General features: G+C 36.2%; 1 protein-coding gene across 1 annotated transcript in view; it reads right to left on the bottom strand.

Moving 5' to 3' along the window:
* Nucleotides 1–17,879, bottom strand: part of LOC121397879 (uromodulin-like) — a 30,391-nt gene extending 12,512 nt beyond the window's left edge. The window contains exons 1-8 of the mRNA XM_041575897.1: nucleotides 17,865–17,879; nucleotides 14,552–14,649; nucleotides 12,571–12,624; nucleotides 9,697–9,837; nucleotides 8,666–8,931; nucleotides 8,467–8,586; nucleotides 5,218–5,392; nucleotides 1,488–1,625 (exon numbers count right to left, since the gene is read on the bottom strand). Of these exons, the coding sequence (XP_041431831.1) occupies nucleotides 1,488–1,625; nucleotides 5,218–5,392; nucleotides 8,467–8,586; nucleotides 8,666–8,931; nucleotides 9,697–9,837; nucleotides 12,571–12,624; nucleotides 14,552–14,615 (958 nt within the window). The 5' untranslated portion in view covers nucleotides 14,616–14,649; nucleotides 17,865–17,879. The remainder of the gene's footprint in view (nucleotides 1–1,487; nucleotides 1,626–5,217; nucleotides 5,393–8,466; nucleotides 8,587–8,665; nucleotides 8,932–9,696; nucleotides 9,838–12,570; nucleotides 12,625–14,551; nucleotides 14,650–17,864) is intronic.
* Between the last annotated feature and the right edge of the window lie 7,325 nt (nucleotides 17,880–25,204).

Here is a 25,204-nt window from a genome sequence, read left to right as displayed (position 1 = left end):
ACAGACCACACTTGTGTTGCTCTCCAACTTATTTTTACATCTGAATGTTATTTACAGGTAAAAAAAAAACATCCTGTCCTTGGGAGAATAATGGGAGATCCATTTCAGTACAAAATGTGGATGGACAACTGAATACTGACATGGTGATACTATCTTGCCTTACTCACATTTTCACAGTCCCTTTTTAGTTAGAAGATGCAAGGTCTGCCTGTAATGTTTGCTGTTGGGAGGACTGAAAATGTGCTCTTAAAGGAAAACTATACCCCCAAAATGAATACTTAAGCAACAGATAGTTTATATCAAATTGAATGACATATTAAGGAATCTTACCAAACTGGAATATATATTTACATAAATATTGCCCTTTTACATCTCTTGCCTTGAACCACCATTTCGTGACTCTATCTGTGCTGCCTCAGAGATCACCTGACCAGAAATACTACAACTCTAACTGAAACAGGAAGAAGTGAGGAAGCAAAAGGCAGAACTCTGTCTGTTAATTGGCTCATGTGACCTTACATGTGGTTTGTATGTGTGCACAGTGAATCTTACGATCTCAGGGGGTGGCCCTTATTTTTTAAAATGGCAATTTTCTATTTATGATTACCCAATGGCACATACTACTAAAAAAGTATATTATTATGATAATGGTTCATTTACATGAAGCAGGGTTTTACACATGAGCTGTTTTATTCAGTATCTTTTAATAGAGACCTACATTGTTTGGGGGGTATAGTTTTCCTTTAATCTTTCTACCACCTGCCTTTCTATTTACCTACATTGTCCAACTTAATTCTAAATAGAAACGTGTTAGAAAGAGTTTCGATGTACTTCCTAAGCAAAGGCAAGAGAAAAAACATTTTTATAAAATTAGTCTGCATTTAAATTACCATATTTTATGGTCACACAAATGTGGGGTATCTCCCTCTTTCCGTTTGCAGAATATTTCCCAAGTCACTGTACATTATTTTTTCTTTGTACAGTATGCTAAGCGGTCACCCACTTTTCAATGGGGATAGTGACTCTGCAATATCCTTTAAATTGCATATAATGTAGGATGCAAGAAGAAATGAGAGGCAGCATGAAATTAGAAACATTAATTGCAATACTCCTAGCATTCCCTTTATGTAATGTAATGTATTCCTAGAGTGCATGGCTATCTGCTGCCTGCATTGGGGGCATTGCTGCTTTATTACCATCTTTCAGACCCATAGACCAGCTGGGAACCTAGAAGTGATATCTGGATTGGTGGTATTAATAATGGATTGCAAGGTGGTGCTAGTGTTTTTGAAGGATCTTGATACATTTTGGAACTTTTCATTATCCCTTGAAATATAGAAAATAAACTGTGAGTGCTGAGTTGAGACATGTACATAGGTATGTGTATAGCAAATGAACTATGCATGGAACTGCTGACATTTCACAAGTCTCACAATGTTTCCACCTCCCAATATTTAATGGTTAATAATTATTGGGAGAAAACTTACCAGTAAAGCCCAAAACCATAACAGATATAGACCCATTGCATCTGAGATCTAAAGTCCATTCTCCCGACACAGAATGCTTCACTAGATAAGCGTGTCCAGAAGAGTACAATTGACTTTGTACAATATCTGGATCATTCCCTATAAACAAAGCAGAAGTATGGTTTAAAAAGATGTAGAAAGAACAATCTCTACAAGAATGAGATAAATCAATCAAATATTTAGTGGTTACAACCACTAAACAGCACATGAATTCCCCATTGTGTTCAAAAAGTAAGTTGTAGATGCCAATATAGTATACATATACAGTACATTAAGCATGCAAGTTTAAAATAAATTCTATTGTTTCCTCATACAGCTCAGACATTAAAGCATAAGCTCATGTTAATATACATGTATGCAATCTGGAAGTTTAAATACTCACTTTTAAGGGGGTTATTACTAAACCTCAATTTTTTCTGGTCGAGGTTTTTTGGGACAAACATTCAAATTTTTTGTTAAGAAAAGACTAACATTTTTTAATATTTATTATACCCCGAAGCTGCAAAAAGTCAGAATCTGAAAATCCAACCTGTCAAGGTCATGTGTAAGTAAATGGGAGATGTCCCTTTTAAAGTTTGAAGACATCATGATCTGTGCTGGGTTTCTTCTGATAATCTGAAAAACTCTTGGTTTTCGGGTGATAACCCGAAAATAGAGAGAAATTTGGGCATCAAATCCAAAATAAAATTGTACGATATGGGTTTTTACTCAATTTTATCTAGCTTTTTCCCAACCCGAGTTATTTTATTGATAAATACGATAGAATCATGGTTGGAAGTTTGGTCTAGCTTGGTTTCCTAAAAATATTAGATAAATTTAGTTTAAATAAATAATCCCCTTAGTTTCTTTATAATTATTATTAAATCATCTAGAGGTCTTTTTCATTGTGTCCAATTATGTATTAACTATATCAATAATTTATTCAGTGAACATACAGTCATGTGAAAAAGTTTGGGAACCCCTCTTAATTCTTTGGAATTTTGTTTATCATTGGCTGAGCTTTCAAAGTAGCAACTTCTTTTTAATATATAACATGCCTTATGGAATCAGTAGTATTTCAGCAGTGACATAAAGTTTATTGGATTAACAGAAAATATGCAATATGCATCATAACAAAATTAGACAGGTGCATAAATGTGGGCACCCAACAGAGATATTACATCAATACTTAGTTCAGCCTCCTTTTGCAAGTGTAACAGCCTCTAGACGCCTCCTATAGCTTTTGATGAGTGGATTCTTTGTGGCAGTATTTTTGACCATTCGTCCATACAAAATCTCTCCAGTTCAGTTAAATTTGATGGCTGCCGAGCATGGACAGTCTGCTTCAAATCATCCCATAGATTTTTGATGATATTCAAGTCAGGGGACTGTGATGGCCATTTCAGAATATTGTACTTCTCCCTCTGCATAAATGCCATTGTAGATTTCCAAGTGTGTTTAGGGTCATTGTCTTCTTGGAATATCCAACCCCTGCATAACTTCAACTTTTTGACTGATGCTTGAACATTATCCTGAAGAATTTGTTGATATTGTTTTGAATTGATCTGACCCTCGACTTTAACAAGGGCCCCAGTCCCAGAACTAGCCACACAGTCCACAGCATGATGGAACCTCCACCAAATTTGACAGTAGGTAGCAGGTGTTTTTGTGGAATGTGTTGTTCTTCATCTGTCATGCAAAGAACTTTTTGTTAAGAACAAATAACTATTTTTTTGTCTCATCAGTCCAAAGCACTTTGTTCCAAAATTACTATGGCTTGTCTAAATGAGCTTTTGCATACAACAAGTGACTCTTTTTTGTGGTGTGAGTGCAGAAAGGGCTTCTTTCTCATCACCCTGCCATACAGATGTTCTTTGTGCAAATTGGGCTGTAGAATGATGTACAGATACACCATCTGCAGCAAGATGTTCTTGCAGGTCTTTGGCGGTGATCTTTGGGTTGTCTGTAACCATTCTCACAATCCTCCGCATATGCGCTCCTGTATTTTTCTTGGCCTGCTAGACCTGGGTTTTACAGCAACTGTGCTTATGGCCTTCCATTTCCTGATTAAATTCCTTACAGTTAAAACTGACAGTTTAAACCTCTGAGATAGCTTTTTGTAGCCTTCCCCTATGATACTGAACAATCTTTGTTTTCAGATCTTTTGAGAGTTGCTTTGAGGATCCCATGCTGTCACTCTTCAGAGGAGAGTCAAACAGAAGCACAACTTGCAATTGGCCACCTTAAATACCTTTTTTCATGATTGGACACACTTGCCTATGAAGTTCAAGGCTTAATGAGCTAATCCACCCAATTTGGTGTTGCCAGTAATCAGTATTAAGCAGTTACATGCATTCAAATTAGCAAAATTACAAGGGTACTCAAATTTGTGCACAACCAGTTTTTTACATTTGATTTAATCTCATACAACTGAATACTGCTTTACTGATCTTTGTTCAGAAAACACCCCAGTACTCAGATGTTCCTGTGAAATGAAAGACATACCACTGTTATCTTTTTTGTTGAAAGTGGAGTAAATTATTATGTAGGCTGAGAGGGGTTCCCAATATTTTTCATATGACTGTAGAATAAATGGAAAAATCCTGATTCCCTCCTATAGTCCACTTGCGTTATAATATTCTCACAAAATATATGATATGTGGCTTAACAGCAAATGGTGTGTGGTACTATAATTTCAGTGCTAAATAACCTAAATCTTTGTGACATTAAAGCCAGTGCATGGTCTTTTGGTTTTGCACATTCTTGTCTGCAGTTTTATGCATTTTTATTTGAGACATTTTCTGCACATGCATGTGCATCCATTATGAAACCCTTTATCCAGAAAGTTCTGAATTACGGGAAGGCTGTCTCCCATTGACTCCATTTTATGCAACTAATTATAATTTTTAAAAATGTTTTCCCTTTTCTCTGTAATAATAAAACAGTACTTTGTACTTGATCCAAACTAAGATATAATTAATCCTTATTGAAAGCAAAATGTACTTGATCCAAACTAAGACATAATTAATCCTTATTGGGTTTATTTCATGTGTAAATATTTTTTGTAGAACACTTAAGATATGAAGATCCAAATGACAGATCTTCTGTTATCCTGAAAAGTGAAAACCCCAGGTCTTGAGCATTCTAAATTACAGATCCCATACCTGTATATACTTCTGTTCTCTTCAGTCCTATGGTCTTTGTTTGGATATTGTCTTATCAAACTGAGGCAGTATCTGTCATTGTGTTGCTTACCCAGTTTTTCCTTTATGGTTCCTGTCTTCTGATGTTGCTGTTCCTGTGCTCTGACTTTGTCTTCCTTAATTGTTCCTCTATTCCTGACATTACAACTTCTTAATCATTACTAATTTAAATGGTATTTATGAAGAACCAAGGTAGTGTTATACGTTAGATGAGTTTATATATACATCATAAAAAATTACATATAATTACCAATTGATACATTTAGAGCAAACATACCCTACCTGCCACCTGCACAGACCATGGCCTTTATCTCACCTATGCAATCCAACCCTCTACTTAGACCCTGGTGTGGATCTATGACCATTCAATGACATGAACTTACTCCATCACCTTTGACTTTTGCCCCCCATTTGAGTCCTGGTCATCATTCTGGGTCTCTTTCTATCAGTGTCTTACATCTTGATAATTTATGATATTATGATATTTTAGTATATGGTGGAACACTTACCATCAGGATTAGTCAGAGTAATGTTGACATTCCCATTAGTATAAACCAGCAGATGAGTTAGAGCCGTTGTATTGAAAGTCTCTTTGATCTCACCAGATGCATTTACATTTAGATTCAGAATGCGCACTGAAGCATTTAATGGTTTGGTGAGAAATAAATCCAAGCCATAGATTGCCTGCAGATCAACACGATTTTGAAATTCATATAATACATCATTATTTAATCCTAACATTAAACTAAGAGGCTGAATTAACAAAAGTTGGATTACAATTTGTATCACTATTCTGGGTTTTTAGAGCAAAAACAACATGGTTGTAAAAATTTGGCATCTAAAAGCTGGCGAGCGTATGTAGAAGTTGTTCTAGCAAAACATAAGAAATTTTGGTTTGGTTTGTAGACCTGCTGAAAATAATTAGAGTCAAATATGAGTTTGATACATTTGAGTTTTTTTTATTCAATCAAGTTTTTGTTTTTATGTTTTTTTGTTTTTGTTTTTTTTTTAGAAATAACCCACACATTCAAGTTTGGTAAGTTATCAAGTTGATTTGAACTAAAATTCACAAATTTGAATTTTGGCCTCCCAAACGTAATCACCCTTTAGGTGCACAAATTGGTAAATAGAAGGTATCAATAGTTACATGGAAAGGTATCTCTGTAGAACTACAATATAAAGGAGAACTAACCCCTAAATACAAATGCTGTGATGTTGGGTTGATTCAGAACCCTATCTACTTCTAATTAAGCCTTAGTTCTCCCTTAAGTGGGTGGGAGTGAAATTAGTGAAGCATTTCTCAGTAATGAATGAGCTTCTGTGGTACATATTCTGTAAATCTGTGTTTGAAGATTCTTATATAGATCAAGAAGTAAAGAATATAATTACATATAGAGGTATAGACCAGCTTTGTAAACAATGCTGGTTGTATATAGGAGTAGGAAGGGCTTACAAGATGTAAAAAAACAATGAAATAGATTAACAGATGTATGGTAGAACAGAAGGAAAGAAGCCATAAAGCACAATTTTAGACTTATTTATAAGTAGGAAGACCTTCAAAGAAAGTTGCAGTATTCTAAGCAGGATAGAATTAGAGCATGCATTGCCATATTAATGATTGCTTGTACAGTGTTTGTAAGAGTGTGTTAAGATTACAGTATAATTATTCTCGATATATGACAAAGTTCAATTCACAATGTACTTGTCCCTGCACAAAATGTACCTAACCCATGCTCTCACTTTTACTAACCTTGTGACAATTTGCCTGCTATACTACTTTAGTGTATGGAAAGAAGCATATTATCCTTCACCACAAATTTGAAATTACTCTTTAATAAGGTTAAGAAGATAGGCAGGTAGCCCATAGAAAGAAAAAATAATAATTTAAGGGGCTGATGTATTATTGCTGGAGGGTCAGGATCCTGTATATTGATGTATTCTTTATCATGACTACGTTTTTTGTATCAATTGCTTTTTAACCCTTCTTGTTTTATTCAGTGTAAACAAATGCAATTATCATAAAGTACAGGAATGACTCGGTTATGATTATGGCATAGTATTGTTATCGTAATTAAAGGGGTTGCTCACCTTTGAGCTAACTTTTAGTATGATGTAGCGCAGTGCTGTCCAACTTCTGTGGTACCGAGGGCCAAAATTTTACTGTTTTATGTGGTGGAGGGCCAATAATAAAAGTCAGTGTTGGCCACTCCCCCTTTTAAACCACACCCACTGTAAACCACACCCATGTTACCACAACAACTTTTAAGATCATATCCACATTAACGGTGGTAGCACACCAAAAAACCAAATGGTTGGTGATCACTGCAGGGAAATACCTCATCGCTCATATGTGAAAAATTATAATCATGTTAAAAACATACCCTTAAATCCATATGCCTCATCCTCCCCTGTGGATAATACAACAACCCCCCAACACATGATTAAACACCTTAGGGGCCCTTAACAACAATTTCCAAATGCTAACAAACCCCAAGAACAAACCCTTAACATTCCACAGGTAGCGTAGGACAAGCAGAGAATGGCACACTCAAGCAGCACTGGGCAAGCAGAGAATGGCACACACAAGCAGCACTGGGCAAACAGAGAACGGCACGCCCAAGCAGCACTGGGCAAGCAGAGAATGGCACGCACAGGGAGGGAAGGCAGAACAGAGCAGGAAACGGGAATCAGGACCAGTCTAATATGTACTACATACAGTGACACAGTGACACAGTGCTGGTGCCCCATTAGCATTTTGAATAAAGTGTGAACAGGTGATCAATGTGGGCAGTTTCAGTCTGGGTCTCAGGTAGAACAGTACAGGGCTGTAGGGGTGTGAACAATAGAGGTGTCACAGGTGTGAACAATACAGGAGGATCACAGGTGTGAACAATACAGGGGATTAGTCTGAATTTGAGGTTTAAACAATGCAGGGGCCAGTTAGTCAGGTGACGAAGGGGCAAGCCCCTAAAACGTTTTGCTTTTGTTTGACCTAATAAACACGTAGGGGATCACCCCTTTGCTATTGCTATTGAGTGCCAGTACTTTTCACTTTGAGCATTACTGTATTGTGGGGATTGCCGTATCCCCTAAGGACTGGGCACCTAGCAGGAATGACTAAGGAGGGCCAGGGAGTAGGGATGGGTGAATTTGACCCATTTCATTTTGCCAAAAATTTGCCACTGGTGAAATGACGCAGACACCCATTAAAGTCTACGGGCATCAAAAAAATTTTGCAGCGTGGCGAAATTTTTTTGACGCCCGTCTTTTTATTTTGGCGCACAACGCCATACAAGTCTATGGGCGTCATTTTTTCAGCAAAAAAAATTGCCCATCCCTACCAGGGAGTGCAAGCGGAAATCGTGTTGGACTGTGCTTTCATTAGCCCACGAACCAACGATCTAGTGCCTACAACACGCACAGGGAATGATCGCACATGAGCAAAAAAAAAGGAAAGGCTCTCATGCGATCAAGTCTAAAATGGTGGACGCAATCTGCTAATGGAAGGAAAGAGAACACTGTAACATTATGGACTTTACAGAGGGTATTTAAATAAAAAAAATTAGCCATCCGGGAGAGGGGAATATACCAATTCAAATGATGTACTTAGCAAAAAACAGGTTTCCTTGTCCTTTAAGGGTGAACCATCGCTTTCAATTACAAATGTAATCCTTATTGAGAACTTAAATACATCCACAAATTCGATATAATCGAAAACAGATATGTATTTTAAATATTGGATTACACAACATACTTACCCCCCAGATGTCATAGATGTAAGTGTTTGAAACCAGCCCATAACTGCGAGAAGCAATGTATTGAAGCAAACTGTTTTGAACATTTTTGGGAGTCCAATACCAATACACCATAAAGAACACCTGAAGAAAGTTGTAATACAGCGTTTCACAATGTGTTTCCAAAAAACAGAATTTCTAATATAATTTTTTAACTAGTTACCTGTGACTGTTTATCCTCAAGTAGACTATAAATGTCATTTAATAGTGCCGTGTCATTTGCATCAGAAATAGTGCCATCAGTTAAAACCAGAACAAATGAACCTGGAGGTGAAATGAGCAATGCTTCCTTCAACCCATACAATAGGGATTGATTGCAGTAATACTCTGGACCATAGAAGTAATAAGAACAGGATGAATAATATGAATAATCGGAGTTTATCTGGTTAACAAAATCATCCTTGGAGTGTGTAATATATTCAGAAATATCTAAAAACAAACAGAGGAAACCAAATCAAAAACAATTTACTAAAATCCATATTTCTATTTTTTTCACGAATCATATTCATTCTCAGAAATTCCATTTTCAAAAATTTCTCTAAAGCTGTAAAAATTTGGGATTTAAGGGGGTTATTTATCAAAGGTGGGGCGTTAGAGTCTTTTTTTTACCTCGAATGAACTCGAATGACCTCAAAACACAAAAGGTATCTTATTTAAGAAAAAAACAGAATGGCGAAAACACGATTCTGGGAGTTTGAGTCCTGCAACATGAAAACATGAAATTAATCGAGTTTTAGGTATAAAAAAAAACTTGAATTGATCAAATCGATTTTTAGATTCGAGTTTTCAGGCAAAACCCCCTGAAAAAAACTTGAACATTAAGCAGGCTGTTAAGCTATTTAAATGCTTCAAGGGACCTCTGCCATTGACTTCTACATGACCTTGCCAGGTTTTAGGTGGTGTATTTTTGGATTCAAGCTATATCCAGGGTTGGGGTATAATAAATCTAGAATATTCGATCTTTTGGGGGTTTTTTTTTTGGAAAAAAACTACTTGAACCTTAATAAATCTGCTCCTGAGTTAAATGAAATAGTAGCTTGATCCAAACTAAGACATAATTAATCCTTGTTTAAGGTAAACCCAATAAAGGCATGAACATCCAAATTATGGAAAGATCCGTCATCCGGAAAACCCCAGTTCCTGAGCTTTCTGGATAACAGGACCCATACCTGTACCAATTAAAAGTTTCCGTACCTGTGTTTTTAATTGATACCGATGTGTACTGTCTGATCCCACAGGGAAATCTGTTTGTTATTCGATTCAAAAGCCTCGCGGTTGAATAACTATACATCCATGAAGGTATGTAGTCCTTTACCAGTGTGAACGATGTAAGCTCTGCAAAATAAAATAATTCACTGTTATTGGACTGCATGCATGAAGTATAATGTGAGAGAATTCCAATAAATTAGAATGAATATTTTGAATTAAAAAAATCCATACAAATTAAGCAAATATAGGCACAATATACAGTATTTCTGTTTGGTGCAAGTGTTGGCCTGACAGCAAGGGCACTGCACAGTAAGCCAATTCAATAAGAAATAAAATCATGAACAATTGGCAAATAATAAAGGTAACCCAGTCATTGCATCAGCTGGCATGGATCTTGATCTGCAGTACAGTACTTCTGGCACTAACAGACTTGTGAGGCAAAATAATTACAGGTATGGGAGCTGTTATCCAAAATGCTCGGGGTTTTCTGGAAAAATAATTAATTATATCCTAGTTTGGATAAAGTACAAGGTACTGTTTTATTGTTACAGAGAAAAAAGGAAGTCTTTTTTAAAAAGTTTAATTATTTGGATAAAATGGAGTCTTTGTTAGTTGGCCTTCCCTTAAATCAGAGCTTTCTGGATAACGGTTTCTGTATAACAGATCCCATACCTGTATAGCCAAATGGTATGTCAGTGCACTACTAGGCTGTTCTGGATGTCCATGTGTACTCTAAAGGGCAGATTTATTTATGGCCAGATTTATCAAAGGTTGAGGTGAATTTTCAAATTGAAAAAATTCGAAAAAAAAAAAATATTTAAGTGTACTTCGACTAGAGAATAGTCCAAATTAGATATGAATTTGCAAAAAATTCAAAAATTTGAATATCGAAATTTATAATGTACTGTGTCTTTAAAAATTCGACTTCGACCATTTGCCATCTAAAACGTGGTGAGTTGTTGTTTTAGCCTATGGGGGACCTCCTAGAACCTATTTGGAGTCAATTGGTGGACTTTGAAAAATATAACTTTTTGGGGGGGAAAAACTTTGAATTCGATCTAATGCGCTATTCCTTTGATTTGCACCATTCGAAATCGGCCGAATACGAACCTATTCAATCGAAAACAGACATATTCGACCCCAACAACAAAAAATTTGACTTCATTTCGGTTGGTCTTTTGGAATCCGAATTTCGACATTTTTTCAATTCGAAATTTGACTCTTGATAAATCTGCCCCTAAGGGTCGAATTGAAAATTCTGGTCAAAACTGTCAAATTCGACTAGGGAATTATCCAAACTCGATTTGAGTTTTTTAACAAAAAATTCTAATTAGATTGTCGAGATTTATCATAGTCTGCCCTTTCAGAATTTGAATTTGATAACCACCTCAAACCTGCCAAATGACTGTATAAGTCAATGGGAGAGGTCCATGGATCAATTTGTTGATATTTGTAGCCTTGCTGACATTCAACTTTTTTTTTGGAGAAAAAGCTCAAATTGAGTTTTTTTAAATTCGAATCTAATTCGATTCGAGTTTTTGGATTGGTAAAATTAGACCGAGTTGTAACAATTAGATTTTATTAATACATTTCCCCAAGTCGAATTTCGAATTCAATCAAAGTTAAGGGAGTTTTAAAAAACTCACATGAATTCAAAATTCGACCCTTGATAAATGTGCCGCCCCATCAGAGAATGGTATGGTGTGCCCAGGGTCAGATTTTTCAAAACAGAGCCCCAAGGCCACATAGTCCCACATAGTACTTGCGTGCACACACCCCCCCCCGGCCGCCGCATGGTTCTAGCGCTGGCCCCTTAGCATACCCTCTCCGTGCACGCAATTGAACGCTCTCAAGCACTGGAGCACTGGGAAGATTTGAGTGCGCCTTAGGGATGTGACTGGGCGGCATGCCGCCCTAGGCCTGGGCCTTTGTGGCCTGACACAAATCCGGGCCTGGGTGTGCCTCAGTATACAACTCAGTCCATAAATTGTTGTTGCCCATGGACTACCTTTGCATTAAAGGAGAACTAAATATATATTATGATTATGGCTAGTTAGGCTAATTATACTAAACTTGCTGCATTACCCTAAAGGTTTAGCATCTCTATTGCATTAATGAATCAGGACTTCAAAGTTGTCATGGGAGTTCATCATTTTGGATTTTATTAGGCATGCCCATGGTACTGCACATGTTCAGTGTTTTTCTGGGCAGCTGTTGAACTTAGGGGTTACAAAGCATTAACCAATAAATGGGAATTATTATAGAAGCAGGTACTAAAGGGAATAAGCTATGGTCAAGCAAGTGAGAGACGCACAAAGCCTATGAATCAGCAGAAAATATGATGGGAAGCCATTGGGGGCATTTCTTAAGCAAAAGACCAATAATATCTTTGCTTTAATTCCAACTTGTAGTGGCCAATTGCTGGTTGGTTGCTAATGACAATGGAAGTTTAACACCTATGTTGGTAAACAAGCCCAACTGTTTACATGAAAAAAATAGTAGTTTAGAAAATGTTTTTATTACATTTAAAATAACGTTACATGCTTTTGTCCATTTTACTTTCTGTGAAAAAAAACACAGTTCTTTCTTGCTTTATAACAAAGAGTCAAGATATACACCAAGTACTGTATAACAGTTATCTCACAGGACACAGAGAAGGGTCTATTTCATTTTATCTAATAGTATAATATAACCATTCTCATGTTGTATCTTCGCAGACCATTCTCCAGGACGTCCAATGTTGAAAGGAACTTTCTATGCATACAAGACTTCCAATAATAATGAATAAAAAAAAAATAAGAGGCATTCTTCCCTGTACTTGTCAGTAATTTTACAACTTAAAATGTTGCTATATAGTACCTTTTGCTCGGCATGTATACCCTTCTGTAATTGAAGTGTAATAAGGTCCATCAGCTGAAAAAAAAATTAGATGTTTAATAAAATAATTTGAAACTTTGTAACTTGAATGCTTTTAACCTTTGTCATGCTGAAGAATATTAAATATATATATATATCCCTGTATATGGAACACAATCTTTTGCTTTTAATGCTTAATTGTCCCATGTCACTGATTTTACATGGAACTATCTATGATTGCATAAGTAGTCCTTTAGAAGTGGATAGTCTAGTCTTGGAGTCAATTTACAAAGGAGAAAGGGCAGGGATATCACCTTATATTGTATTCACCTTGTACTGTAATCAACAGAAAATGAAATGTAAAAAAAATATTTCTCTAAACCATTTTTTTTTGTTTCGACTACATAGTTCATGACAAAAAGAAAACAAAGGAAAATAAACCTAAGATTAAATCTGATATTGAATTCCTAATTTGAGAAGTTGCCTGAGGCTGTGAACATGGTTTATGTAATAAAGGCATTGTTTGTCACAAATATGCTGCACAAAATCAAATTAACATTATTAACAAAGCAAACACTAGGGGGGTTATTTACTTAAACTCGAATGGATCTCATTTTTTTTATTAATACAAAGTCGACCTAACTCCCATCCACAAAGTTAACTCATTTATCAAATAATCCGCTCAAAAAGGTTGATGCAGGAAAAGTCTTGATAAAATCGTGCAACAATTTAAATTGTACAGTTTTTTTAGTTGAACACCCAAATAACTATTTTTTCGAGTTGTCTGCAGAAAACCCAGACTTTTCCCGATTATTGTAGGAAAACCAGTGCCGATCATGACATCTTCAAATTGACTTCTACATGACCTCGACAAGTTTTAGCTGGAGTATTTTTGGATTTTTAGCAGCTTTGGGGTATAATAAATCTCTAAAAAAATTTAGTTTTTTCTCCCCTCAAAAAAAAAATCAACGTTTAATAGGTCCCTAAATAAGAAGAATATCTTCATTTTATACTAAATTAATCTGATCTTTCATGGAGATATGTAAAAACATCCCCCCTTCCACACAATAACCGACTTTTTAACCATCATTTTTATTTATTTTTCTTGTAAGGTCATGAAGAAGTCAAGGGGAGCGTTGTAAAATATTTATTTACTTAATTTTTCTTTTTTTCCACTTGTAAACTGATGAAAAATGTGAGTAAATGATAAATTCCCAAGTAAATTAGTTTTGAGGTATTTTTGAGGAATTTGAGATATTTGTGTTTGTTCCATGATTTTTTTTTGCTTTTTGTTTTCTGATTTTTTAATAAATAAGGAAATATTTGTATTTTTTTAAAATATAAGTTTATGTCTGATACAAAAATTCTCTAAAATTACAGAAACACTATTTAAAAAACAAACTAACCCCTAAGAGGAAACTCTACATCTTATGTTAATGTTGACCAAAGGATAAAAATACCACTGTTGGCATGAAATAATTGTAGTCAAGATGTCGCTCCATCAGAACTGCATCAACAAGCCAATGTAGTACTCATTTAACAGGATTTACTAATCTGTCCAATAGGCTGTTTATTTGACACCATACAAATGTCAGTAAGCTCAGACTCAGTCTGGATGGCTTGAGTTAGCAGCTGATAAAGTCTATCCAATTTTAGAAGTGGAGAAATAAACCGCCAGTGCTCACATTCTGGAGTTGACCAGCTGCTAGAAGTGATAAAAAGCCATTATTTGTACACAAAAAGGAGAATAATTGCCAGCACACAGTTTGCCTTTAAAAATAACGATTACAAAAAAAGAGGTGTTACAAGAGGACAACAATTCTGCAGCCAACTCCTATAAGAATACTTTCTTTAAGAACAAATCTAGCAGGGACATATATTCTAATACACCAGAAAACATTGGTATAAAAACTGTATTGAAAGTCATTATAGATTCCAATGTTGAATTCCTGTGTAAAAATTAATTCCCCTATAAATTACTTACTCCATTGGGATGTAGTCAACTGAGTAACTAGGAGAGCAACCAGAAGGTGGAAGACATATGCCATTTTAACAAGTGCATCAGGTATAAACAATCACCCCCTGTAAAGGAAACAAAGTCTGTCATCTTTGAAACAAGGTTTATTCTCTTTTCAATCTGTTTTACATTTCTTTATATTGCCCTTGTTGTGAAGATGTGATTTCATTTAAATGTAAAAGAAGAGCCTAGCTAAAATTGTGCCTAATGCAGGCTTCTTTAAAATAGCTTCATGGAGGATAACTTTTGAAATATGTGACCAATTTACCAAAAAGGTAATGGCAAGTCCAGTGACCTCTTGCACATGACATATTGGAACAAGGGCAAGTGGGGTTCCAACTAGCCAGATCTGATCATTCATCCTGCAGGACCACGGCCAGGTTACATAATGGCCTAGTGCAGACCCACATCTATGGCCAAGTGCATTTCTTTTCTGATGAGATTCTGTGGTCTGACAGATTGATATCTGAAGAAACCCTTATAATGATTGAAGAGGCCATTGTTTTGGACCCATACATAGGCAAATCTTGACATTGTCATTTCTTGATGGCATCTAACATAAATCTCAAGATACTTGCAATTGTTTAACTTACAATTAGATCTAAGATAATTTAATTTGAGATTGTTAGATTTTTAGCACATTATCTAGCACTGTAAACATATACTGTCAACGCAACCATGTTTTGAAAGTTGTTAAGCCATCAAATAGTGAAATTGGACTTTCGGGGTCCAGCCAAGAAACAAGAGTTTTCTAGGTTTGGTCAAAGTTGAAGCAAGTGTATGAAAGTAAAAACACATGAACAACTACAACACAATTTTCTATTTTGTAAATGAACTGTTTTGGCTATCCCTAATTCATCCTAATTTAGGCAAACTTTTCTCATTTATTTATAATATTTGCAAATATTTTCTCTGCCACAAATTTCTAAAAAGTTGTGTTTTTTTCATATTTTAATAATAATTTAATAATTTAGTAGTCAATGGGAGCTGTGCTGATTTTAAATCATTTTTTTTTTTATCAATTCTTTATTTTTGGAATTATCAGAAGAAAAGTAGAGGAAGGAGGAGTTACAGAAAGAAGAGGGAGGGGGGGATGGTAACAAAATTCCACAACAAACTCACATCTTGTACAAGAATTACAAGAAACAACAAGTCTTTACGCAAAACAGTTCATATGATCACATGTACATACTTATCAACACTTCACAATAAATTCTAAAAAGAGAGAAAGTAATTTTCAGTCATTCAAAATTGGCAATGGCATATTAGTATACTCTCAGGGGAGTAGGTCATAAGTAAGGCGAACTTTCCGACAATATTTCTCAAATAAGTTGTTATAAGGACTTCAAGAACTCTACCCAGGGGTTCCATATTTTCCAATATTTGGGAGTCTGATTATGTATTAAACATGTAATTTCTTCCAATTGTCTCACTTCTTCAACTTCTTCTCCATTCCCGCCATGAGGGAGCTTCTATTGACTTCCATTTTAAGGGGATTAATGCCTTAGCAGCTTGGAGAAGATGTAAAGTGAGAGGGTCTTTTATTATATTCCCAGTGTCAGAGTGCCTGTTTAATATGATTGTTTCAGGTTTATCAATGCGTACTTTCTGACCTGTCACCTTACCTATAATCTCAAGAACCACTTCCCAATATGTCTGTATAACAGGGCATAGTATCCACACATGAGTATGATTTCCTTCATATGTATTACACCTCCAGCAAAGCCCTGTACTATTGGGGTACATTTTTTTAACTTCATTGGCGTATAATGCCATCGTGTAAGTAGTTTGTACATAGCCTCCCTTGTTCTGGCAGCTTTAGATGTTTTGTAGACAGATTGAATGGATTCTTTCCACATAACATCTGTTATATCTACGCCCAGTTTTGTAGCCAAATCTTTGCGTTGCGATTCTGGACTTGTAGCCAAAGCTTCTACTAGGAGTTTATACAACTTAGATGGTTTATTGATATCTATCGGAGAAGATAATAGAGATTCCCAACGTGTTTCCGGTCTATGCCAATCTTGAGACCCCTTCGATTGGAGATATACGTGTAGTTGATTAAAGCCCCAAACATCTCTAGGGTGCCTTCCCCATCTCCTTTGTATGTCGGCTAAAGGAATGGTCTTTCCATTTTTTATTAGGTCACTTAGCGTGGTCTCTCTGGAGCCCAATAATCCCCATCTGGTAAATGACCCTTTCTCCAAGCTTGGAGCAATTTCAGGATTATACATTAGCGGTTGTAGGATATAGGGAATTTTTGTAAATCCAAATCTACATTTATTCCTATGCCATACTTTCAATGTAGCCCCCACCAGAGGGTGCTGCCACATTGCCTTAGGAATGTGTTCTTTAGAAATCCATAGGTAGTTAGCCAACGGGAAGCCTATTATTATGTGTTCCAGTTCTCACCAATCTTTTTGTTTAATTTTAGATTTTAAATCAATTTTAAAATCAATTCGACCTTTTAGGGGGGGTTTTCTATAGGAATTGTCCAAAAAACGAAGAGGTTTTTGAGCTATTAGTAGGATTTAGCTCAGTATTTTACCTTTCTACTTTTTTTTATTCAAATCTTATAATCAGTGTCATGACATTCATAGTTTTAAGGATTTGTGAGTTTAGTCATAGTTTCAAAAACCTCTAAAACCACTAAAATCTGACCTTTATCTTCCTATAAAAATTAAATTGAGCCTTTTTCATGTGTGTCCAGCTTATGAAATAGATGTCTTACTAGAAAATATCTTGTTACACTACAAATAAAAATGTATGGCACCTTTAACCAGGTCGTAAAAAGCACTTGTAATAGTAAGAAAATAGTGATGGGCAAATAAATTTGCCCGGTGCGAATTCACAGTGAATTTCCTCGTTTCGCCGCTGGCGAGTAAATTCACAAAACTCCAGTGAAAATTATCGAGTTTCACACAATTTCATGAATTTCACGTGAAATTCTCAAATGTTCCGGTGAAGCGAAAAGGGAGAAATTCGCCCATCGCGTAAATCTTGTGACATTGAGAAGCTCAAATGTTCTCTCTTATTTTTTTCAAAACTTTCATATTGTTTAAAAATTTGTTCCAACTATCGTTAATAACAATTTAGATTCATATCTAGTTATCTAGAACCACTGAAAAGTCTGGTAAGCAAAGAGAGAAAGTATAACATCACAACCTGCTTCAAGGCTATGCATTGCTTAAGTATTACACTATCATCTCTACAACATTCAGACAGCTGTATAACCTACTGTTGAAAATACAAAATAGAGAATGGTATCTGCAGTACTTACTTCTAGTAGATTTTGATATCAGAGAATAAAAAGCTTTAACGTGTCTCTACTTAAATAGGTTGCAACAAAAACAAAGAAACCAATCTATTCTATAGCAAAGGATTAGGTTTCCTATTGTTGCTGATTTTTTCCCAAATCATGATTGGGTTTCTCCTATTATGAGTGAGCACACCCAGTAAAATAAACACCTTATATATCCTGCAGTGTTTTGCTGTACATTTGGTGAATAGGTAAAATGCCTTTCTATGTTAGAAGGGTGTTTGAGGAAATAGTAAGCAAATAAAATGAAATCTAATCTCTTTATTTGTAAGAAAAAAACCTTGTGCAGGAGTAGTTTCATTTCTGGAGAAATGGGCACTGATAAATTAAAGGGACACATTTTCTGTGATTGTATTTTATTATATATATATAAAATTATGTAATATAATGTAATATAATAAAAATTCTTCAGTTTGGTCGCATGTTGAATATCATAGCAACAAATCATATGTTGTTTTCAAACATTTGTTACATGACCTCCTCTATCTCTAATAATTCTACTCACTTTCTGTGCTTTGTTCCAACTCCTGATTAATAATTAATTCTATCCTACTTCTTAATTTGGGAGTTAACAAAAATGTATGTTGTCTATAAAGATTCTCATCCATCCAGGTCATGATATAAAGTACAGTATAAGTAGAACTAAGTCAAAAGGCAACAAGCCTTTTCTTGAAAACGTTTCGCCACTCATCCATGTGGCTTCTACAGTTCTTGAAACATTTTTAAAACAGAATGTATGTTGTTTGGTCCCTGCTTTCCAGTGACCTGGTAATTTTCCTAATAAATCCAACAGTATTGCTTATGGGGCTGGGTACCTTCATCTGCCTGTAATAACAGTTACCCCAAAATGTAAAAAAATGCTCTTGTTCAGACTATCATCAAACTTATTATCTCCTTTTTCTTCGAAGCTTCTAGAAAGTATTGATCCTCATTTATACTGGGCAGTAACCAATAGCTATCAATCATTAATTAGTTTTTTTTACAGCATGCTGTGGGCAGAACAATGAAAGCAATACTTTGGCTGGTTGCCATGGATACTGCCCAAGTGCAAATTTGCCCCAATTGATCCATAAAAAGAACACCAAAGTCTGAAAAGTCTGTTTCATGGCATTTTCTGGCTTTTCTGGCTTCTTCTACTAGTGTTCTGTAACAGCAAAAATGCCTCATCTCTCATGCTACCCTTCTGTTTTGACAAAATTAACAGAATGTTTACTAAATATACAGTATTCTTGGTGCAAAAAACCCCCAATTTTTCGGATTATCGGACAAAACCCAGAGCGGCGCAAGATATCTTCAAATTGTAAAAGGGACATTATAAATTGACTTATAAATGACCTTGACAGGTTTGAGATGGCAGATTTTCGTATTTGGACTTTTTTAATTTTCATGGTATAATATATCTCAAAAAATGTGTTTTTTTCCTCTAAGAAGTCGAGTTAAAAAAAATCTCGACCAGAAAAAATGTTTCAATTTTCTTCAATTTATATTTACTGAGCCCCTGTAAATGTCAGTATGTTTTACAAAGTTCTTCAAACTCCCTTTTGAGTAAGTTGTTTGGCTGTGCTCTATACTTTTTTATATTTTCCACATTTTTGTTTTGTCACAATAAGGGGGTTATTTACTAAACCTTGTTTTTTTCTGGTCGAGATTTTATGGGCAAAAACTTAAATTCTTAGAGGAAAAAAAAAATTCACATTTTTCGAGATTTATCATACCCCAAAGCTGCAAAAAGTCCAAATACGAAAAACCACCATCTCAAACCCAGGGCCGCTCCTCAGGCGGCACGGAGCGGCCAGTTACCAGGAGCGGCAAAAAGCCGCCTCTGGTAACTTTAAGAGCCGAATTTCCGTTTTCTAAAACGGAAATTCGGCTCTTCTAGCGCAGCGAGCGCAATAGCGCTCACTGCACTAGCGATGCGGCCCCTCCTCCACCCGCTCCGACGCTGGTAGTTAGAAGAGCGGAGCAGGAGGAGGGGCGGCATTGGGGCTGCTGCCTCAGGCGGCAGCAGCCCCTGAAACGTGCCTGCTCAAACCTGTCGAGGTCATGTATAAATTTTTAGAAATCAACCCCTGAAACCACAAAGTAACCACCTATTACCTCTTGTAGTTTGACTCTCCTGCCATATTATTATATAGGTATGGGATCCTTTATCCAGAAACCCATAATACAAAAAGCTCAGAATTACGCACATTTTTAAAAATTATTTTATTTTTCTCTGTAATAATAAAAAAGAACCTTGTAATTGATCCAAACTAAGATATAATTAATCCTTATTGCAGGCAAAACCAGCCTGATGGGTTTATAAATTGTTTACATGATTTTCTGTAAGGCTTAAGGTATGAAAATCCAAATTACGGAAAGTTATCTGGAAAACCCCAGGTCCAGAGCATTCCGGATAACAGATCCAATACCTGTACTTGATTGAGTTTTTAAGTATCCCACCTGATAAGTATTTAAGGAACCAGAAGTTCTTGCAGTATATAACAAAGTCCTTGTACTTGATCCCAACTAAGATATAATACATATGCATTGGATGCAAAACAATCCTATTAAGTTTATTTAATGTTTACATTATTTATTTGTAACCTTAATGTATGTTAATCCAAATTACAGAAAGATCCATTACCTGGGTCCCAAGAATTCTGCATAGCTGGCTCCAGACCTGCAATAACATGGATGCAGAAAATAGCTTGAAAAAGGCCATAACTTGTTTACCAATGATATTTTAACAATACATTGTTCATTATTAAACAATTGAAACACTTTAGGCACTCCAGAATTTTTTATGTAACAAAAAAACTTGAATCACTATAACAAGAAGAAAATGGGAGAAAATGTGCGGAAAAAGCCAACTTACTCCAATGCATTTGGCACAAAAAAACATGAGAAAAAAATCCCCATTGGCTCCAATGCGTTAGTGCAAGAAAAAACAAAGCAAAATGCCCATTGACTCAAATGCCTTTGGTGAAATTTTGGCAAAACTTTATCATTTTTAGAATTTTTTTTTCAATTATTTTAGAAAAGGGGCAGTTTTTCTCACTCTGATGCAAACCTTTAGGTTTCAGAAGCGAGCCTATGACACTTGCTAATGATCCGAGTTGGTTAATCAGAAAACATTTATTGTAGGACACAGTTTGCCTCCCTGATATAAATATGTTCTATATGGAGACTAGAATGATAAATATGTCATATAAGAGCATCACACAGAGTTCCACAGCACAACAGGTCACAGCATTTGGTATGATAAGGTGTGATAAAATTTAAATTGAGTAACATGAGCTATCTGATCCAATGCCAACGTAATGACTCTTCCATACTTAGGTTAAGCATTACATAGCATATATGGTACAAATGATACCACAACAAAAGGGCCACAGAAATCTAAACAAAGAGTATTGCAACCAGTTTTAAGCCAATGAAAGAGGGCTCTTTAGTAGGTAACAAAAGCCTGTTTTTTTTCTGGCATATATATTTTAAAGCACATCTGTGGCCTTAGAAAATGTCACAATAGATCACTCTACATGCCAGTTACAGGAAAAGAAGTTCATTGTGCTTTGAACACAAAACAAAATAAAGCTCTCTCTTGGTTCATATTATATATATATAATGGAAGCTTTACTTAGCTTTAGTACTCTTGAACTTTCTTTAAAGGGATATTGTCATGGGAATTTTTTTTTTCCAAACCTCATCAGTTAATAGTGCTGCTCCAGCAGAATTTTGCACTGAAATCCATACCTCAAAAGATCAAAAAAAAAATTATATTTAATTTTGAAAATCTGACATGGGGCTGGACATATTGTCAGTTTCCCAGCTGCCCCAGTCATGTGACTTGTGCTCTGATAAACTTTAGTCACTCTTTATTGCTGTACTGCAAGTTGGAGTGATATCACCACCTCCCTTTCCCCCCAGCAGCCTAACAAAAGAACAATTGGAAGGTAACCAGATGACAACTCCCTAACACAAGATAACAGCTCCCTTGTAGCTCTAAGAACAGCACTCAATAGAAAAAGTCAGGTCCCACTGCGACACATTCAGTTACATTGAGTAGGATAAACAACAGCCTGCCAGAAAGTAATTCCATCCTAAAGTGCTGGCTCTTTCAGAAAGCACATGACCAGGCAAACTGACCTAAGATGGCTGCCTACACACCAATTATTTGCAGTGTAAACAGTGTAATTTAGAAATAAAAACTACATCATAAAAATCATGACAGAATCCCTTTAAGTTCAGAGGAACTGATCCAACAACTTCTTCATAAAGATGAACATCAAGTTATTTGTTGCGGCAATTTGTCTGGACAGCGGTAGTGCTTCAATTTAATGTAATTTTATTCTTGTTTAATCCCACCACACCACCCTTCTGCCTTTTCTGTATATTATGTGTATGTACAGGAGTATTCTGGATAAGGGGGTCTTTCTGTAATTTGGATCACCGTACCTTCAATCTACTAAAAAAATTATACCCAATAGCATTGTTTTACCTACAGTAAGAATTAATTACATCATTTTTGTTGATTATTATTTGATTGTAATAAACCATACCATATCGAATGAAACAAAACAAATTAGAATTGAATAGAACAATAGATGGTCCCTATAAGGTACAGTAGTGTTGATTGGTGATAATCAACTACAGTCTTGTTCAGACAACATGAAATTGTTGCTGGCGATTGCAGGTTTGTATAAACAGTAGTGATGGGCGAATTTATTCGCCAGGCGCGAATTCGCTGTGAATTTGCGCGATCCGCCGCCAGCGAATAAATTCGCGAAACGCCCGCGAAAATTCGAGGCAAAAATTCGCCGGCGTCCAAAAAAAATTTTCAGAAAAACCGGACGCCGGCGTCAAAAACGGGCGCCGGCGTCAAAAACGGGCGCCGGCGTCAAAAACGGGCGCCGGCGTCAAAAACGAGACGCCAGCGCCGTTTCGCAAATTTTTCGCCGTTTCGCGAATTTCGCAAATTTTTCGGCGAAGCGAAACGGTGCAAATTCGCCCATCACTAATAAACAGTGGTGGTGTATTTATGTTTACATGATTTTATAGTAGACTTAAGGTATGAAGATCCAAATAACGGAGAGATATGTTATTCAGAAACCCAGGTCCCAAGCATTCTGGATAACAGATCCCATACCTGTACATGGAAGAATTTTATAACTTTGAGGTGCAGGTCACATACACACATAAGTAAGATAACAGCTCCAGAGTGTCTAGTTTACACCAAGCCCCTACACCGTGACAAATTTATAATTTGCTCCCCGTATTTCAGATGGTAATTTGATACACATCTAGTAGTTCAGAACATTATGGAGGGGGGGGGGTATCTCCCATCCAATCCATAATCACAACCTTCCCTGCATAAAACATAAGAGATTGCTGCAGAATTTAGGCCACATTGGTGGGTAATATATCATCAACCACCCCTGGTAAGCAGACCACTGGGTCAACTATTTGTGTTGTACCCAGTTTGGTGGCCAGGTCCTCCTTTATGTTAGACCGATTTTGCATCAGGTGACAAGAACCTGATGCAAAAGGCACAAGTCATCCTGTCTTTTGCCAAAAGAAAAATATAAATTCTTATGATATACAGTAAGTCTGTCTACATAATTGAGATTAAGAAATTATAGGCAGTGTCTGTAACTTCTTCCCATTGGATTTTATCAGAGATGGATTTGGGGAAATGCAGATGTGGGGATGTAGGGATGTATGCTAGCCTCCTCAGGCACCAGTAAAAGTGTCCGAATAATAAGTAATGACACCAATACCTGAGGGTCAAACGTGGGTTGTTCCCTATTTTATTTTGGTGCTCTGGAAACACAGAATAGGATTGTATACAGTGTGTCAAGAGCACCACAATAAAATTGGGAACATCCTGCTTTTGAACTTCAGGTATTGATGTTATCATAAAAATAGACAACACAATAGAATTACATGAGAAATTATTCATATTATTATCATTATGACTATCATCACAACTTCACTACATCTGTTGCACATCTATGTATGGTAAAAAATTATAATTTTTAGCTAGGATTGCACAGAACAAAGTTGTGTGAGTGCCATTTGGTTATATTGTGATGTATGTGTAGGGATGTGAAAATTTAAACACCCTTACACATTATTGACAGGCACATCCCTATTGATATGGACGCCTAAGGGGTCCGCCTTATGGGGATCTTGTGCTTATGTAACCTCTGTAGTACTCACAGTGTACACCTGATGGCACTGTGTCAGAGTATAAAGGTCTTGGAAACCATGAGGTCTGGGTCCATTGCTTTAGCCCAACCAAGCAGGCTGGAAGGGAATGGGTATTGTGACCCTAGGCGCATTGGCCCTAGTAAAGTGATAGTATACTAGTTTATAGGTCACTCTAGGAGTGATAGAGAGGTTATATAGTTGAGCAGCTCAAGGCTCCGACAGGGATATTAGAGGGATTAAGATCCCAGGGTATTACTGACCCAGAGTAGGGACTAAAGTGTTGAGACTAGGGATAGTAGGAATTCCCCTAGACTGCCACTCAAAGAGATCCTGAAAACTGGGCAATACCCCTCACAAGCTGCAACTCTCTCTGCTGTGTATTCCCTGGCCTGCAGGGATTCAGCCTATACTGGTAGTGTGAGTATATGCTACCTTTATGCTGTCTGATTGTTCTAAGCTCCATTGTGGATATTTGCTATGTTAAATAAATACAGTTCATTGGTTAAGCATTAAAGAACTACTGGCGCCCATCATTTGTGCTATTTCATCTGGTTACAGTTGCACTACACCCTGCCTCCACCCCGCTGCGAGGGCTTACCCCTGGAGAGAGGGCCTCATATGTGGTATAACCCCACACCGATAGTAGCTTAAACTGGCCACAGTAAAGTCAGTTTATTATAGCTCTACATATGAAATTGTGATATATGCAATTCTTCAACAGGAATATGAAGTACCAAATAGAGCACCACCTTGATATGGACTCATTACTAAAGCTACAGACAGGGGCTTACTTTATGATTTATACTATCACAGTCCCACGACAACTGTGTAACTTCAGGATCTTAGAAATAATTATTTTGTGTCCTTGAAGACCTGAAAAACCCACCAACAGGAATGAGAAGACCTCTTTATTACTTTCAATATATTGGGTAGATAGAGAAATGACAGTAAAAAGTCAAAAAAATAGTGAGACTCTAATGTTTCTTCATTAAAAATACTTTATTGATTGAAGCATCTGTTTTCATTGACTTCATCATGTTACATATTGTTTCCTTAAATATTTATCACAGAATGTTGTGCATAAATTATTGATACATTTTTCGATTTGA

Source organism: Xenopus laevis, chromosome 9_10L (genome assembly GCF_017654675.1).
Source record: "Xenopus laevis strain J_2021 chromosome 9_10L, Xenopus_laevis_v10.1, whole genome shotgun sequence".
Lineage (NCBI taxonomy): Eukaryota > Metazoa > Chordata > Amphibia > Anura > Pipidae > Xenopus > Xenopus laevis.
This window is presented reverse-complemented; position numbering and strand designations above follow the sequence as displayed.